Source organism: Canis lupus, chromosome 38 (genome assembly GCF_003254725.2).
Source record: "Canis lupus dingo isolate Sandy chromosome 38, ASM325472v2, whole genome shotgun sequence".
Taxonomy (NCBI): domain Eukaryota; kingdom Metazoa; phylum Chordata; class Mammalia; order Carnivora; family Canidae; genus Canis; species Canis lupus.
In genome coordinates this window covers 23,678,217-23,695,322 of record NC_064280.1, presented here as the reverse complement: position 1 = coordinate 23,695,322, position 17,106 = coordinate 23,678,217, and the positions used below count along the sequence as shown (strand labels likewise).

General features: G+C 41.5%; 1 protein-coding gene across 1 annotated transcript in view; it reads right to left on the bottom strand.

Annotated features, from left to right (window-relative positions):
- SPTA1 (spectrin alpha, erythrocytic 1) overlaps positions 1-17,106 on the bottom strand; it is a 67,252-nt gene that overhangs the window by 39,717 nt on the left and 10,429 nt on the right. Inside the window, 12 exon segments of the mRNA XM_035711151.2 lie at positions 621-838; positions 4,582-4,704; positions 5,957-6,200; positions 7,509-7,690; positions 9,289-9,493; positions 11,194-11,349; positions 11,494-11,571; positions 13,141-13,251; positions 13,863-14,000; positions 15,608-15,709; positions 15,826-15,961; positions 16,909-17,063. Coding sequence (XP_035567044.2) covers positions 621-838; positions 4,582-4,704; positions 5,957-6,200; positions 7,509-7,690; positions 9,289-9,493; positions 11,194-11,349; positions 11,494-11,571; positions 13,141-13,251; positions 13,863-14,000; positions 15,608-15,709; positions 15,826-15,961; positions 16,909-17,063 — 1,848 coding nt within the window.

The window sequence follows — 17,106 nt, the reverse complement described above, 5'->3', positions numbered from 1 at the left end:
ATTTCAATATATTCAATACGTTTGCTTTAAAGTCAAAATGGCACAAATGTTAGACACACATCTTCGCTAGGACAGGGTGCTGCTGCTGATGTTATTTTGTGGGATTAAACACTAGCATAGCTTTGGATGCCCACTGCAATTATTTCTAGTGCTGAAGGTTTGTTAAAAACTATACTGATTTACTACAAGACAATGAGTAAAATGAGAAGTTGACACAGAGGGTAACTATGACCTTTGAGATTCTTCTTGCTCCAGCATGTCTGTCTGATTTTATGTCAATAAAATAAATAGTGTATTTATCTTAGAACCATGGTTGGTTTATGAAATTCCATGATTATACCGGGAAATTTAGGATTGGACCAAGGTAAGTATGGATCCCTAGTCACACTTTTTCAGGTTTAGACAATCTTTAAGGAATCTATGAATCTCTGTGGGATCAGGAAAATGTAGTGTACCTTTCAGGATTTGTGTCAATTCTGAGGTTACCCCAACTGGTGAAGACCAAAAGTTACCCCTCCGGAAACCCCAAAATAATCTCACAGAACCTGTAGCTATCTCATAATCTAATTTGGTACTATTTGGTGAGTACTAGACAATGTCCACCCCCATGCCCACCTTACCCTAGCTGCTTCTTCATCAGCCCCATAGTTAGTGTTGTCTACAATAGGTTCCTTCTCTTGAATCCATGCTTCTGCTTCATGCAGGTCAGCCAGGTACTGCTGGAACTGGACATTGGCTTCAAGATCATTCTGCCGTCTAGCAGCCCGAGCCTGCAGAGACTCCATGTTGTCATTCAAACTCTTTATCCTAGAGGCCACTTCATCTGCAGCAAAGTGCCCTATGGAGTAGTTATAGAAAGGGTAAGGATTAGCCTCATTTACATCACTATACTTTAATCCTCTTGGTGACCTGGGAGAGAGAAAGGGAGGCATGAGGTTCTGGCTACCTGCAGTCAGTGTGGCAATTTACCTAAATTCCTGGAAGTTAGAATGACCTGAGATTGAGCATGAGTAGGTGCTCCTGGAGGATGGGTGTGCATGGGTGGTAGATGAAGGGGGTGGTATAGTCTGTGATACACAGACCTGAAAACAGAGAACCTAGGTGTGGGTCCTGCTCCAAAAACATGTATTCTCTAGAGCAAATAGGAAATCCAGCAGATTGTCCCAAAGGGATTTATTCCACAGGACCTGTTCTCCCACCTTAACTAGAGAACAGGACAGACCGCAAGATCCGATGATATTCAGACCACAGGCAGAAAATTGTGACTCCTCAGAGAAGGAAAAGAAATGAGGTGTGCCCTCAGGCGCAGGGCAGTCTCTGGGCTGTAGTGTGGGGGTCAATGCCAGGTAGACCTGGCTGTCACGCTGAGCTGAGCGGCAGAGGGAGCTGGGGCGGGCGGGATGGCCGAGAAGGAGCCTGCCTCACACAGATGGAGCCTCAGAGGCTGCAGGGGATGCCCTCGCCTGTCTGACTGATTGATGACTCCTAACACACATGTGTCACGAGACTCCTCAAAGTGAGGACAGGGGGACTGAAAAGCAAGAGGCCAAAATACCGGAGGCTCACATAGGGCTGTGGGTAGTTAACATCAGCTCCCACCAAAGCGGACTGAATTATGCTCTGGTGGTGGACTCATCACGAAATCATTTCCAGGTTAGAGTGTTCCCTGGAGGCTCCAAGAGGCTCAGTGATCGCCAAATCCAAAAAACAAAGAAAACCACATCAAGTTATACTGTAATCAAATTTCTGAAAACCAGTGATAAAAAGCTTAAAAGAATAACAGAGGAAAGAGACACATTACACACAGGAGCAGAGATTGGGAGAGCAGACTTTGCATCAGAAACCCCGAGTGTAAGAAAACAATGCAGTAGCATCTTTAAAGTCTGGAAAAAGAGAAACTGTCAACAAGAATTTACGAAGTCTTTTAGACCAACAAAAGCTTAGAGGATTTATGGCTAGCAGGCATGCACTACAAGAGCTATTGGGGAAAGCTCTTAATGTAGAAGAAAAGTTATAAGGTAAAAATATCAATGTCTTCAATGGAATGAAGAACACAAATATGTGAATAAATATAAAACGCTTTTTCTTCTCCATTCTTAATCTCAAAGCTAATTGATTGGTAGAGCAAAATTAGAAACAGTGCATGGTGGGGTTTATAACATGTAAGATTAAGATGTGTGACCTCAGTATACAAAGGAGAAAATAAGAGAAATGGAAACATACTGCCTAAGGATCTCAGTCTGCACATGAAATAGTATGTATGACATTATATAAAGTTAGAATGTGATGCTTTAAAGATCTATATTTTATTTTAATTTATTTATTTATTTATTTATTTATTTATTTTATTTATTTATTTTATTATGATAGTCACAGAGAGAGAGAGAGAGAGAGAGGCACAGACATAGGCAGAGGGAGAAGCAGGCTCCACGCACCAGGAGCCTGACTTGGGATTCGATCCTGGGTCTCCAGGATCGCGCCCTGGGCCAAAGGCAGGCGCCAAACCGCTGCGCCACCCAGGGATCCCAAAGATCTATATTTTAAATCCTAGGTCAGTGGCTCTTAAATTTTTGCTCCCAGAATCCTTTTATAATTTTTTTTTATTTCAAGTTTTTATTTAAATTTCAGTTAGGTAACATATATGATAAAATTGGTTTCTGGTGTAGAATTTGATAGTTCAACATAAAATTTCAAGACAAAAGAACATACAACTATATATTCTATTAACCATTATACCAAAGGCATCATCAAACATTGTGCAGAAAATTTCATGGTGCACTTACAAAAGAATGAATATGAAAAAGGCAAATAAGGTCTTAGCATCATTATGAAGCCCACAAAACCACAATTGGAGAATCCCTACTCTACAATAAACATACATACACACATCTCCCCCACACACATGCCTCACAGAACTATAGCTAATAAACAAATATGGAGATAAAATGGAATCATAAAAAATACATAATTAATCCAAAGAAAGTGGAAACTGATAGACAAAGAAAAAAATAGTAAGATGCTAGATTTAAGCTTAACCATATTGATAGCTGTTTTAAATGCAAATGGTCTAAACAATCCTATTAAAAGGGAGAGATTACCAAATTGCATAACATAAAAGCAAAGCCTAGCTCTATCCTGTCTATAAGAAATCTGCTTTAAACATAAAGAAACAGGGATCCCTGGGTGGCGCAGCGGTTTGGTGCCTGCCTTTGGCCCAGGGCGCGATCCTGGAGACCCGGGATCGAATCCCACATCGGGCTCCCGGTGCATGGAGCCTGCTTCTCCCTCTGCCTGTGTCTCTGCGCCTCTCTCTCTCTGTGTGACTATCATAAATAAATAAAAATAAAAAAAAATTAAAAAAAAATAAAATAAAAAAATAAACATAAAGAAACAGAGTACAAGCCAAACCATGGAGAAACATAATGTGCAAACATGAATTGAAGACGGCTGATGTGGCTGTAATAAAGTTGCATCAAGTAGTCTTCAGGATGTAACCAGGGATAAAGAGAGCTGTATATCATAATATTAAAGATTTAAATTAATCAAGAAGACATGAGCCTAAATATATGCGCACAATAACATAGTTTCAAAATACATAAAACAAAAATTGATACAACTGAAAGAAACAGGTGAAATCCACAATTACAACTGGAGATTTCAAGAAAAAAAAATGAGTCATTATAGTAAAATAGCAACCATAAATAAACATTTTTAGGTTTGAATCACTCAGTTGAGATCTTAATTTTTGCTCAACAATATGCATTTTAAGCTATACTTTTGATAACTGGATGCTGGCTGGCAACTATTTCTTTATTGGCCACAATCTATTCTTGAATCAAGGGAGGAAGGATCCCAGTGCAATCTACCTTCCTTACAGCACACCTGGAACGTCATATTTAAGCAGTTTCTGAAGGTGGGAAACCAGGAGGAGGAGAGATACTGAGACTACATAAAGTAAAGAATTTAAAGAAATGGTGCTTTTAACTATCAAGACTATAAGATATTGGCAACCCAAGGCAAGTCTTCACAGACCTGGAAGTTCCATGCGGGAAAAGGACCTGATTTGTTTTGGGGCTTTATAATTTAAATTCTAAATTCTGTAACTTCGAGACCCCTGGGTGGCTCAGTGATTGAGCCCAGGGCATGATCCCGGGGTCCTGGGATCAAGTCCAACATCAGGCTTCCCCGCAGGGAGTCTGCTTCTCCCTCTGCCTGTGTCTCTGCCTCTGTCTCTGTGTCTCTCATGAATAAATAAATAAAATCCCCAAAAATAATAATAAATTCTGTAACTTCTACAGAAGAGCAAATTGATTATTATCATAAAATATTTTATTTAATAATTTTGGCTTAACTGAAAAACACAAATGACTGGTTTGTGAGGCAGGGAGGTTCCTGTTATTGGAATATATAAGCAATACTGTAACATCCTTGTATCGGTCAGAGGTGCCCAACTGGGGGTTTCTGCATTGGGAAGGTGAATTGGATATCTTTAAATTCCCATGAAGCCCTAAAATTGAACAAACTTCTTCCCTGATGTTTAGCATAGCGATGACTGGCCAATTCAACCTGAACCATACCTACCTTCCTCTACCATTTTATTTCCCCTCTGCGTTATCATTTGGATGCGTGGCTCATGGCTGGCAATGTTATCCTGGATGACTTGGTGTCTGTTCAGAAGCTTCTTGGAAACAATCAGGTCCTTGCCTACAGAAAAAGACAATTTCAAGGGCTGGTGTTGTTCTATTGTATGGAATAAGAAGAGGCTGTTCTACTTCTTTACAACTCATGGAGCTACACGTTTTTCCCTTTGAGGCTGTAATCACTGAGTGGGCTTCCTGAAATTCATACCACTTTGTCCAAATAACTCTGCCCAGCATTATTCTTTCCCTTGCCTCTTTGTACTAGGAAAATTCAACTCACTATTTTACAAAAGATAATAAGTCACTGTATAGATAGAAAGGCAAGTAACTCTTCAGCTAAAATTCCAATGCCATGCAATCCATCTTCTTTCAGAATTTTACATTATGGTGTAAAAAGCAGGATCTTTTACTTGCTGATTCCTATGGGTGGCAGAAAGTTATTAAATCCTCTAAGCTAGGTTTTTTTCGCTGTGAAAATGGCATGCTATGTGTTTTGAAGTTTTCTTTGTGAAGATTAGAAATAACTTATAAATCATGCCTCCCTTGCTGCTCACACTAACAAGCACTGGCTAAATGCTGTGCATTGTTAATTTCCTCCACCCTCAAAGCCCCCCAGTTCCAGATGTCACCTTCATCCTCTCTATCTCCCATCCCTTCAAAATTGCCTTCCCTATGCTTCCGACTAAATGACTTTCCGGGAACTCTCCATGCCCATCCACCCTTCAAGGAGGTCTTTTCTCTTCTAGAAGTTTTCCCAGACTGGCCTCTCCACTGCCACCGTCATCAGCTCCTCATAGATGTCTCCAGTACACGTGTACTGAGTTTGCATTCCACTTGTGTCCTGGCACTAGTAGTGATGAACTGACGGCTCCCAAAGGAAAGGAAAGTATGGACTTTCACTGCCGTCCCTTCCCTTTTCTCCTTGTAGTAGCTGAGATCTTTGTAAATGGGAGGTGCTGACACTACAAACACAGTCACTTGGTACCTCCAGGACCAGCCATGACTGCTCAGTCAAGAGCCTTGGCAGGAGCATAAGTTAGAGCAAGGAGCAAAAAGCTGGCCACTCCAGCTTTCCCCGAGGTCTTCCATTCATGGCACCTGTTCATGCCTTATTTTGGGGGATAAAGTTTTCAGTATGAATCTAAAAAAAATTATCTTCTATGGAAGACAGGAAAATTGTTCCTGAGTGTGAGAGGGAAGAGCGGGAGTAAACGCTCCAGGCCCCCACTAGCATGTCCCAGATTGTCCCAGATCTCTCCAACAGCCTGCAGCCCCTGGTCTTCCGTGTCTCAGCCCGCTCATGCTCAGGGACTAACCAAGGTAGGTGGAAGCCACTGAAGGCTCAGTCTCTTGGATCCAGGCTTCCTCATCCTCTGTGTCCCTGCAGATCTGATGCAGGTGGAGAAAATCAACGAGCTTCTTTTTCCGGATGCCCATTGGCTCCTTCAGAGCTTCAAACCGGGACACCAAGGACTCTTGCCTTGCTTTTATGTCCCCAGCATCAGGATGGTCTCTTTCTTCAAAATATGCTGCCAGGTCTCTGAGGATGTCCATCTGATCCTGAGGGAGAGGCAGAGTAGGGGTCAGGAGGTGCTGTCATTCTAGTAGGAAGGGGGAGGGTGGCTTCCGCATGCCACAGGTACTGTGTGACAACTTCTAATCACAACCGTGAGACAGTGGCAGGGGATGCCGAAGTCAGGACTAAGAGCTATTTATGGGAAAGTGATTCTTAAACCTCATTTCAGAAAGAATATATAGAGAGGGTGCCAAGGAAATTAGGGAAACCACAGAGCCTTGGAGTGTTAACCATGGCCCCAAGGGAAACAGAAGGAGCCTTTCTGTCTCCTTCCCTACCCCACCCCCGCCCTCCTCCCTTGCACAGGAGCTGCAAGTATAGCTAACACTGAAACTCCCCAGGCTAAAAAAGTCTGTGGCATCCCGGGAACAATGCCCCAGAGATGAAATGTGGTGCTTCAAAAAGGAATCTCACTGTTTTGTTACCTTATTTCAACCTCCATCAAGCCACCCTTGGAGCTATCTAAGACTGAGTTTGTTTCGTGTTTTCTGTGTCCTGTATATTATTTGTCTTTCCCATTTAACAGAGGAGCAGACATCCTAAAAGTGTATTTTAACAAGACAGACCAGTAGGACTTTCTCGGGAACAGCTGTTTCCTAAAACAGAGGGATCAAGCTAGGACCCCTCCAATAAGAAAGTGAGTCAACTAGACATGAGTTCTCCAGAAAATCCCCCAGGGTCCACACTCTAACAACTCACTGGATAAATTCAAGTGACAGTCTGGTGGGATGTCAGAGGAATAACCCTGACACTAGGAGCCTACCCATCCACATCCTAGTCCTCACCCTGATGCCCCTGATGCCAATTTTTTTCTGTCACCTTGTGGAAATCACTTCAATGCTACGTCCTTCAATGTTCTGAACTAAAAAAGCAGTAGGATTAAAGATTATTTTCAAGCTTTGAATCGTGGAGTGCCAGAACAGGAAGAGGTAATGCTGACCATTGTACAGAGGAGCATATGGAGATGTGAGAAGGTGAAAAGATGCACCAAAGATCGCATAACCAGCGAGCGATGAGCTGGACTACGAGGCCCAAGTTTCTGCAGTGGGGGTGTGATGCCATAAAGAGGAGAGCCCACGAAGTCCCACCAGCCTCGGGGTCCCAACAGAGATGACAGCCCCCGGAAAATGGTTACACTAGGCAAGATTTAGAAAGGGGCAGCTGACCAACTACAATGCTGGAATTTTACCTCTGGCTTCTTGCTCTTTCTCTTTTGAGAGTGACTTACTACCTGTGTGCTCAGCGCATGCATGGCCGTTCTGGCCTGTGCTGGCCAAGATCCGGCAACGGACCTGATGACTGCCCACAGCGGACTCCAGGAAGCCGTGTTTCCTGAGTAGGTTCTGCACGTCTGCCAGGCTTTTCCCGTAGTCCTCGGCGGCGGCCTGCTGCTCTGCCTCCCGCAGCCAGTGCTCCAGGTCTTCTGCAGTATTCTTGAATTGCAGCTCCTGGTTGGCTTCATACAGCTGGGTCCCTGGAATGAGGCATTACGTCTGAGACAGGGACCATGACTCTTCCCCCATCACATAGTCATGTACCTTCCATCGAGCTTAAGGAGAAATATAATACTTTGATAATCTATTTAGAAAAAAAACATATCCATCCCTCATGTGATTATGCAAAAAAATCACCTTAAATTTGTAGAATCTGGATGGTAATTGTTTTAAAATTTAGTAACATTCATTCTCAAAACAAAGATAAACAATCAGTTTATTCTGCGGTGGGGAGGTACAATCTTGTTGTATCAGGTCCTAACCATCTTGAATATTTTTGTACATCATGTGTTACTCTTTATTGAGACCTCCTTTTCAAAGGGATTTTAACCCAAACTCTGTATTTCCCAAGAGAAGTATAAAATTGGAGGACACCTGGGTGGCTCTCCAGTTGAGCACCTGCCTTCCTTCGGCCCAGGGCATGATCCTGAGGTCCCGGGATGGAGTCCCGCATTGGGTTCCGTGCAGGGAGCCTGCTTCTCCCTCTGCCTATGTCTCTGCCTCTTTCTCTCTCTCTCTCATGAATAAATAAATAAAATCTTTGTGGAAAAAAAGAAGTATAAAATTGGGACTGCTTCTGTTTGAAGGTTTGAACTGTCTTTTTATAAATGTCTTTCTCAGAACACTGCCAGCCCTTCATGATGCCTGTCCTTCATCATGAGCCATGCCTCACAATTTTCTCTTCCAGAAAATGTCTTGATTATCCACAGCATTCTCAGCTAAATTCTTTATTCTTTGACCTTACAACAATTATTTGCATTATTTCTGTGAAGCAATTACTAATTTCTCTTGATGGTGAGGAATAGTAGTAACATCTTATTGCTACTACAGGTTGGATTTTTTTCCCAAACCAAATATTACATTAGGATGATATCTAAAAGAACCAACATGGTATATCTCTTCTATAACCAGGGCAGAGTCATGTCCATAGATGGAGTCTGTGTCTAACAAGCAGAATATTGACAGGAAAACCTCATTATTTGTTAGTCACAACTGCATGAATTTTTGAGAGAGGTGAGGTTAAATGTAAGAAATTATTCAAGCAGATGTGTGGGTTTTTTTTTTTTTAAAGACCTTACAACAGAGCCTGAACACTTTCAGTTGGTGAAAAATGCAAGTCATCAAGCCCCATTTATAAGAGTAAAATATTGTAGGAACATCACATGTGGTACTGGCAACCTTTTAATGTCAACTTTAATAACCTGGGTCATAATATCTTATCTATAGAACCCAAGATGTAGAACCTAATTTAAGGACACTAGTTTCAGGTGTGTAGCCAATACTGGATTCATGGCTTAAGAATATTTATTCAGGAGAAAGAAAAAAATTGGCAGGAGCAAAGTGAAGTAAACAGAAGTAATTTCACTTGAGCATACATGCATGAAGAAAACATAAAATTGTACGTATGTAATGTGTTAAATTTAGATTGGGTTATAAAAACTTCTTGGTCGACACAAGAAGAAATGAGTGGCATCCCTTCTCATGGCAGTACACCAAGCAAATTCAAAGCAATAGAGATTAAGATGGTAGGTTCCAGGATTTAGGAGGTAATTTTTTTACCAAAACCTGTGCTTCTCACCTTTCTGCTCTGTAACTTCCAGCAACTCCTTCCAGAGGCCAACAACTTCACTTACACGAAACTTCACCTTGTCCGAGGCGTAGTGATCAGCCTCGATCATCTCCTGGCCAGTTTTCTCTAGTGTATCAAGCAGGCGTTGATTTTCTTCCAGTTCCATTTTAAATTCTTTTTGCTTTTGAATCTGGCTCTTCAAGTTCTGTATATCCTAAATTCAAAAACAAAGGAAACTATTATCTGAAGAATGAGGAGCAGAAATTTTGAGGATAGGGGTTACCTTTCACTATAAACACAACTACATGAAGGAGAGGAAAGAAGGGAATTGTCATAGTCCAAGTACTGAGCCAGATTATGTGAGCAAACTCATGTGGCCAATCCCTCCTTCTAGCCACATGGCACACATGGCTAATCATGCGTGCATTTCTACAGAGCCTAGATATCTCCTGAAGATCATTTTATATACGGCACCCCATGCAAATTTTAACCATCAATCAGAATTATCAACAATAACTAAACTATGGACAGAACCCAAATGTCCATTGACTGATAGATACATATGTATATGGGTTCTGTCCATAGTTTAGTTATTGTTGATAATATATTATATATATTAATTATATTATATATTATATATATTAATTATATTATATTGTTGATTATATATTATCAATATTATTGATATTATTAATATATATTATATATTATATATATATATTTTTGCAATGACATGGATGGATCTAGAGTATATCATACTAAGAGAAATAAGTCAGCCAGAGAAAGACATATACCATAAGACTTCACCCAAATGTGGAATTTAAGAAACAAAACAGATGAACAAGAGCTGTGATGAAAGATGACAAATTTTCCCATTTCCATCCTCATGCATTAGCCATCCATCCATTTGCCTCATTTGGAGAAGAACTGTTTACTCTCTATACCCTGGAACCACACCTCCTCCAGAGAACACAAGCTTATTATTTCCAAGTTTCACAAAGTGAAAGGTACAGATAAGATGTTCATAGTTCTATAAAGATATAGAAATAAAAGGATTGAGGTATACATTTGAAATGGAATTATGTTTAGAAAAGTAAATATTGGGAATAGGTATTGGCCTAGAAATAAGGAGACTAATTCTAGCCTTGATTGTAAATGTGAAAGTTTATAAGTACATACATTTGTGTCTAATAGTTTATATTGAATGACACTTATGAGTAAAAGCTATATCTTTTACATAACTCCAAGGTAGAGAAATCTATAGCTCAGAAATAAGTCAAGAATTTCCCCAAATCACATAAACTGAGACAGAACAGGGAAGGAATTCAAGTCCAGGATCACCTTCTCCAGAATTCATGCTTCTAATGCTTATGTTAAAATGCTTTCTAAATAACTGGATAACTTTGGGCAAGTCACTTTCCAATTCAAATCCTTTGTTTCCTCATCAATAAAAATAAGGAGTTGTTCCACTTTAACTACAAAACTGTGTAACTCTACATTATGCCCAACCTTGAGGTTACCTTTGGGCTCTTGGTGGCTTTTAGCAAATTTGAGTGTACATGATGATCAAACACAATGTTTTTGTACTATAAGGGTGCAGAAGGGAGCAGCAGAGGTGGCCAAGGGACAAAAAGCAGCGAAATAAGGAGCAATCCCTCCCTACCCCCATTCTGTTACAGAACATTAGAAGTTGTGCTGGAGCAAGCAAAGAAGTGAGAGGCAGGAAGACACAGGAAATCCAGAAACCAGGGTCTTGGTTGGCTTTTAATGAAATATCTTGCCTTGAGGGGCTTACGGCCCTTCTCTGTAAAGGAGGCTCATCTGCTGACCTCTGGCGTCCTTTCAGCTCTAAAACTCCAGTCCCATGAAGCTAAGTCCTGATGAGTACGCCCAGGGTCTGAAAACCTTGCTTACCTTATAATCTTCATCATCTGCCAACTTTTTTTTCTTGGTGATCCAATTCTTTAGGTAATCTGAGTCCTCATACAGTTTCTGCAGAAGCCTTGAATCCTCTAGGAGTTTGCGCCGGGTGGCAGCCTTCATACGCAGGGCATCCCGTCGGGCCAAGAGCTGAAAAACCCATGATAACACCCATGGTCAGCAAAGCTAAATATGGACACATGAGATTCACTGCCCAGCCTGGTCCCCGGGGCCCCAACACTCCTCGGGCCCCAGGCCACAGACAGGCAGACATATCTGGGGCTTCTGACATACTTTATCTCGAAGAGCAGCAATGTTCTCCAAGTCATAATGGCCACCATCAATCAGCTTCTTTGCGTTATTGTCTAAGATCTGAAAAACAAAAACAATAAAAACCAAAGTGGCTTTTCCTCAGTGACCCTGAGTAAGTAGTCACCGTTTGGCTAGTAGCTGTTTAAAGAGGAAATGTGGTAATATGGGAAGAGAACAACTTTCAGGATCAGAGATCTAGGTCCTAGTTCTGATTTCTATTACAAATTCTCTCTTAAAATGTGTATTTGATAAATTAATTAACCTCTTTTATGTCACAATATTTTTAATATCTAGATTATAGTAAATGAATTTTGATGTCACTTGAAGGTGATATTTGATCTATTCTTAATTTTTTAAGATTGAATTTATTTATTTGTTGATAGATAGATGATTGATAGATGATAGATGATAGATAGGTAGGTAGATAGATAGATAGATAGATAGATAGATGATAGAATATGTATGAGTAGGGAAAGGGGCAGAGGAGGAGAGAGAGGGAAAGAATCCCAAGCAGACTCCATACTAAGCGTGGAGCCCAACTTGGGTCTTGATCTCATGACCAGGAAATCATGACCTGAGCCAAAACTGAGTCAAAGACTTAACCAACTGAGACACCCATGTACTCTTATTCTTGAATTTTCAAGAGGAAGCACATTGGATATGGTTATATCCAGTGGCAAGCCCCTTTCTCTCTTTCTCCCTTTCCCTCCCTCCTCCTTCTCTCTCTTGACCTGTCATACGTATTTATATGTACATCTCTGGCCTCATAGGAATAAGGGTCAGAAATTTTTTTCATATTCATTCATGAGCTCCTCAAATTGTTAGAATGTAGAGTGATTGGGGATAGGAAAATAATCTAAAATTAATGATAGCATTTTATAAGCAATAACTTATCTTGTACAATGAAATCTTTTACCATTGAAAATAAACAGAGCAAACATATGGATGGATAAGGGACCATATTAATCACCATACTGACTATAGATTAACATAACTTGGAATTTTATTGTCATGGTGTGGCTGCTGCCAGTGGTGGTAGTATATGTGCATGTGCGTGAATTAAAAGCCAACATCAGCCAAGGGTACAGCCAAAGATATACAGTACATTGGACCAATAAAATCCTCCCACACTTGTCTGAGCCCTGCTTCTACATTGACCAGTTTCTAGGACATTGTAACGAAGGGTTCACAGGAAAACCTGTGGTCTCAGTAGATGAGAAATGCAAAGCTGAAGATATATAGGAAAAGAATAGATGTCGCTTAGACATCTAGATTTTACTAAAGAAAACTAAATGGAGACATTACTGGAGAGGAAAAAAACCTAAAAAATGTAAACAATACATTTCAAATTTCCAAGTAATAATTCTGTATCAGATATGGATCCAATAATATCTATTTACACTAGAAAAAACAAAACAATCATGCACTTTGTCAGAAAATGTAAATGGCTAAAAAAAAAATCTTTAAAAACTTTCTAAGTATGCTTTGTAGAGTAAGAAATGTGATCACAAAAATAGGGTATAATTCTTTTTCTGGGTGTTTCCTCTTTTAAGAAGAACCCTCATGTTACGTGTGACCCTCATATTGTATGAGGTGGCCGTAGAGCCAGCACCAGGGCCCACTGCTTACTATGATCTTCTCCTCCTGGGCGGTGAAGGCCTCCTCAAAGTCATCATGCTTCTGAAGAAGGGCTTCCACGCTGCCTAGGGAGTTCCCCAAGTCCTCGTTCTCCAAGAAGGCCTATAGAAGGTAGAGAGATACATCTCAGCTCTTAGTCATTGGTGAGAAACACTGCTTTTGGAACATCTGTGAGACAAAGACTTAGGATGGTGAGGAGATGGTAGAAGAGCAAGGTGGGATTAGCACGTGGTGGGATGGTGGGTAGGGACCAACCTCGAGCAGCAGGAACTTCAGACTCCTCCCCAGTCCTCCCACACAACTTCACCATCTTTGTCTCTGGTTCTGTCCATGTAGAATTGTCCTCACTAATCCAAGCACCATTACAATCTCCCAATGCTGCCTCAAGAGGACCACTCACCTCCTCCAGGAAATTTCTGGTTAACTTGGCCTGACTTGTCACAACTTTCTATTCCTGACCCCTTAGAATTTTGATATTCATTCAGCCCTATGTTCAGTTGAAGTTAACGCCTCTCTGCTGTGTATTTAGGTATTGTTTTAGGTATCTGTTCACGAGGGAATTGTAATAGCCTCTTGTCCTTGTAGGTCACCCTCCACTTCCTAGGACAATCTCCAGCCTACAGAAGTGGTTGTGATGGTGCTGATGGTAGTCATGTGATAAATAAGGGGTGGGAGAAATGGCTTCTGGACACTTGCTGAGCCCCTCCTTTTACCTCTTGTCTGCTCATCCAGCTGTCCACTTGCTCACTGTCACGATAGAAGAGGTGCAAGAGCATGCACTGCACATACTGATGCTGTCGCTGGTTCCACAGTCCCAGCAGGGCAGCCCAGTCACTGGCAAGTGTTGTCATCTTTGGAAAGGAAGAGAAAATGTGAGTCTCTAATAAATGCAAAGGCTTTAGAAGGATGCACAAAAGGCTCTTCTCCAATGACTTCAATGTGTGAGTAACTATAGCAGGGCAAAATGAGATAAATGCATTGCAGAGGTATAACAACATAATGTATAAATGAGGAAGAAAAGATGAATTCTAATTGGAAGAAGCAGGGAGTAGAAGTGTGGTAAGTATTGTACCAAACAGAGGTTTAAAGGATGAGGTTTAAAGGAGATCAGGGGGATCCCTGGGTGGCGCAGTGGTTTGGCACCTGCCTTTGGCCCAGGGCGCGATCCTGGAGACCCGGGATCGAATCCCACATCAGGCTCCCGGTGCATGGAGCCTGCTTCTCTCTCTGCCTCTCTCTCTCTCTCTGTGACTATCATAAATAAATGAAAATTTTAAAAAAAAATTTAAAAATTAAAAAAAAAAATTTAAAGGAGATCAGGATTGCAGGACATACCAGGAGCGCACCATTACTCCAAGGACTTATTAGATTAGAGGGCTCCAGAGAAAAGTGCAGTGTCTAAAAAAGGTGGATACTTGATGAAGTTGAACTTTATAGAGCACTTAAATGATTAGACTGAGAGGTTCACATTCTCTTCTGAAAGTAAATAAGAACTACCAAGGAAAGAGAAAGGCCACATTCTAAAACCCGTAAGAGCCTTTGTTCCTGCCCACACATCTGCCTGAGAAATTCCAATTTATTAGCACCACTGTTGTGTTAACTCCATCAAAAAGGCAGCACAGATTCTCAGAATCCCAGGATAACCGGTATGTTTGCAAGGATGTAGGTTTCCTTTGGCAGAAAATTGTTAAAAATTAAAATCCATGCTTGAGTTTTTCCATAGAGTTTTGGGTGAATTCAAAATATGGCCATCTCAACCTCATCCATCTGCCAGCACTAGAGGCTGTGCTTGAAATCTAATGAAATGCAAAGAGCCTACAAATCCTATTTTAATGATCATCCCAAGGATTTCCTGTGACCCTGTGACTGAAACAAAATCTCTCAGGGGTCAGGGGTCGAGGCGAGTCCTTGTGATTAGGGAGATTAAGAGGATGGCAAACCTGATTGTTCAATCAGTGGGATTCTGACTATTTAAAGCTTTCCTGCTATTTAATGTAGATCTGAGAAACACAGATACAGGAAAATCAGTGTGATTTGAGGTTTCATAGAGGAGAGAGGAAAGCAAGGCATGTGCCAGGCATCTTAGGGAATCCAAAGATGAATAGGTGCAGTCTTCAAAGAATTCACAGTCCAGAGGTGAACATAGAAAAGTGATAAAGCAGAGCATCTATGGCAAGGCAAGGTGGTATGGAGATTTCAAATTAGGAGAAGGCAAATTGATGAAATAATGTGAGTTCAGGAAATAGGGGATCAGAGGTGAGGAAGCACACATCACATCCTGAGAATTGCAGATAACTCAACTTAGCTAAGGCAATATGTGAAAGAAGCAGTGTGAAATTTGGGTCAATATTAAGACATTGATATGACTTCTCTTCCTATTCAGAGATGATCATATTCTGATGGGATTAAGTGGGGCTAAATATGTATCAACATTTCACACACTGTTAAACTGGATTACCTTTTCCTGAACTTCATCAGCAGCATCATGACTGGCGTCCAGCAGTTCCTGACCAGTCTCATTAGCATATTGAAATCGGTCATCGTAAGAGTCAATCTCGTGCTATGGCCACAAGGCAAAAATGTCTTAAAATGCAGTAAGAAACTCTCTGGCACTCTTGGTCCCCCCCTCTTCCTCCCACGGGGTGGAGGGCGGTGGAAGTAGGGTCTCTTGCCTACCTTGTGCTGCCGGTGCCTGTCCAGCAGGGCCTCCCCACCAGCCACATCTTTGGGCAGCTCATCAGCATTGATCAGGTCTGTCTTCTCCTTCATCCAGCCTGAGAGCTCCTCATAGTCAGATAAGAACCTCTGGTACCTTCAGGGAAGGGAAGAAGGGAAGGGAATCCCAGGAGAAACCAGGTATAAGTGGACTTTGAGCCAAGACTCCGGGTTGGGTTGAGCTGAGACGCGCAATGTACTCCTCATCCTAATTCTACCCCTTCCATTCCCCTGATGTGCTTCAGGTCCTTTAGTGAAGCAGATTGTCCTTCCCTCGGGGCTGCTGACTCCTGGGATGACTGTGCCATCCTGCAGTGAGGTATGTGGGCATTGCTTTGCCAACATCACAAGGTCTCATCTACCTCACAGGCACTTGAAGTGCAGCAAAGTACTCCCAAGGAGGCCACTAAATAAGACATGGCATATAAATAACAGGAAACACCTGGTAGGAAAAGGGATCTTTCAGGTTAGGAATTCAGGTTTGGAGCCTCTGTGCACCCTAGCTCACCCTTAACCCTATTAATAAAACTGAAACCACTAAAACCATTACCTATTCAAATAATTAAATGCTTGCCAGTTAATTTGGAATTGTAAAAGGAAGATAAATGCTGTTTTCTGGGGTTTTAGTGACTACCTATAGATATTAACTATTGAAACGATTACCCAGCTTTTTGGCAAGCTAACCCACATTCCGGAAATAATTCTAGATTTATTTTTAAACCCTTCAGCTTGGAAATTTATTTCAGTTCCTAAGCTAGGGCCAGGATTTTGATATCTCTTCAGCTGCTTTTCCAGGTCCTTGGACCATGGGCCACTTCATTTAGCATCCGACAACTATGCAGGTAGAGAGAGACCGAAGGGGTTCAGTGAGGGAAGGTGTCATGTGGGTGTCATGTCAGCCGTCAGAGGACTCCTCTTAACAAGTAAACCTTTCTCTTCTACCACCAAGTAGACTCCCTCATTATTTGATTCTTTTCATTCTTAATTTCTGCTTTTGATGTTTTATCTGTAGAGATAGAGCAACAGGGAGGAGGGATTTCTCACCCGTAGGAAGCCTGCAGCTTCACATATCTGGTGGTAGCCAAGGCTCGAATGTGCTCCCAGTTGGAGATCAGATCCTCTTTCATCTGTTGAATCCCAGGTGCCTCTGGAGGATGGGAAAGCATGAGCTTGTCTGCTTTGGCGCATAACTCCTTCACCTTTGGGATGAAAAAGAAACCTAGTGGGAAATCCAAGCACTCT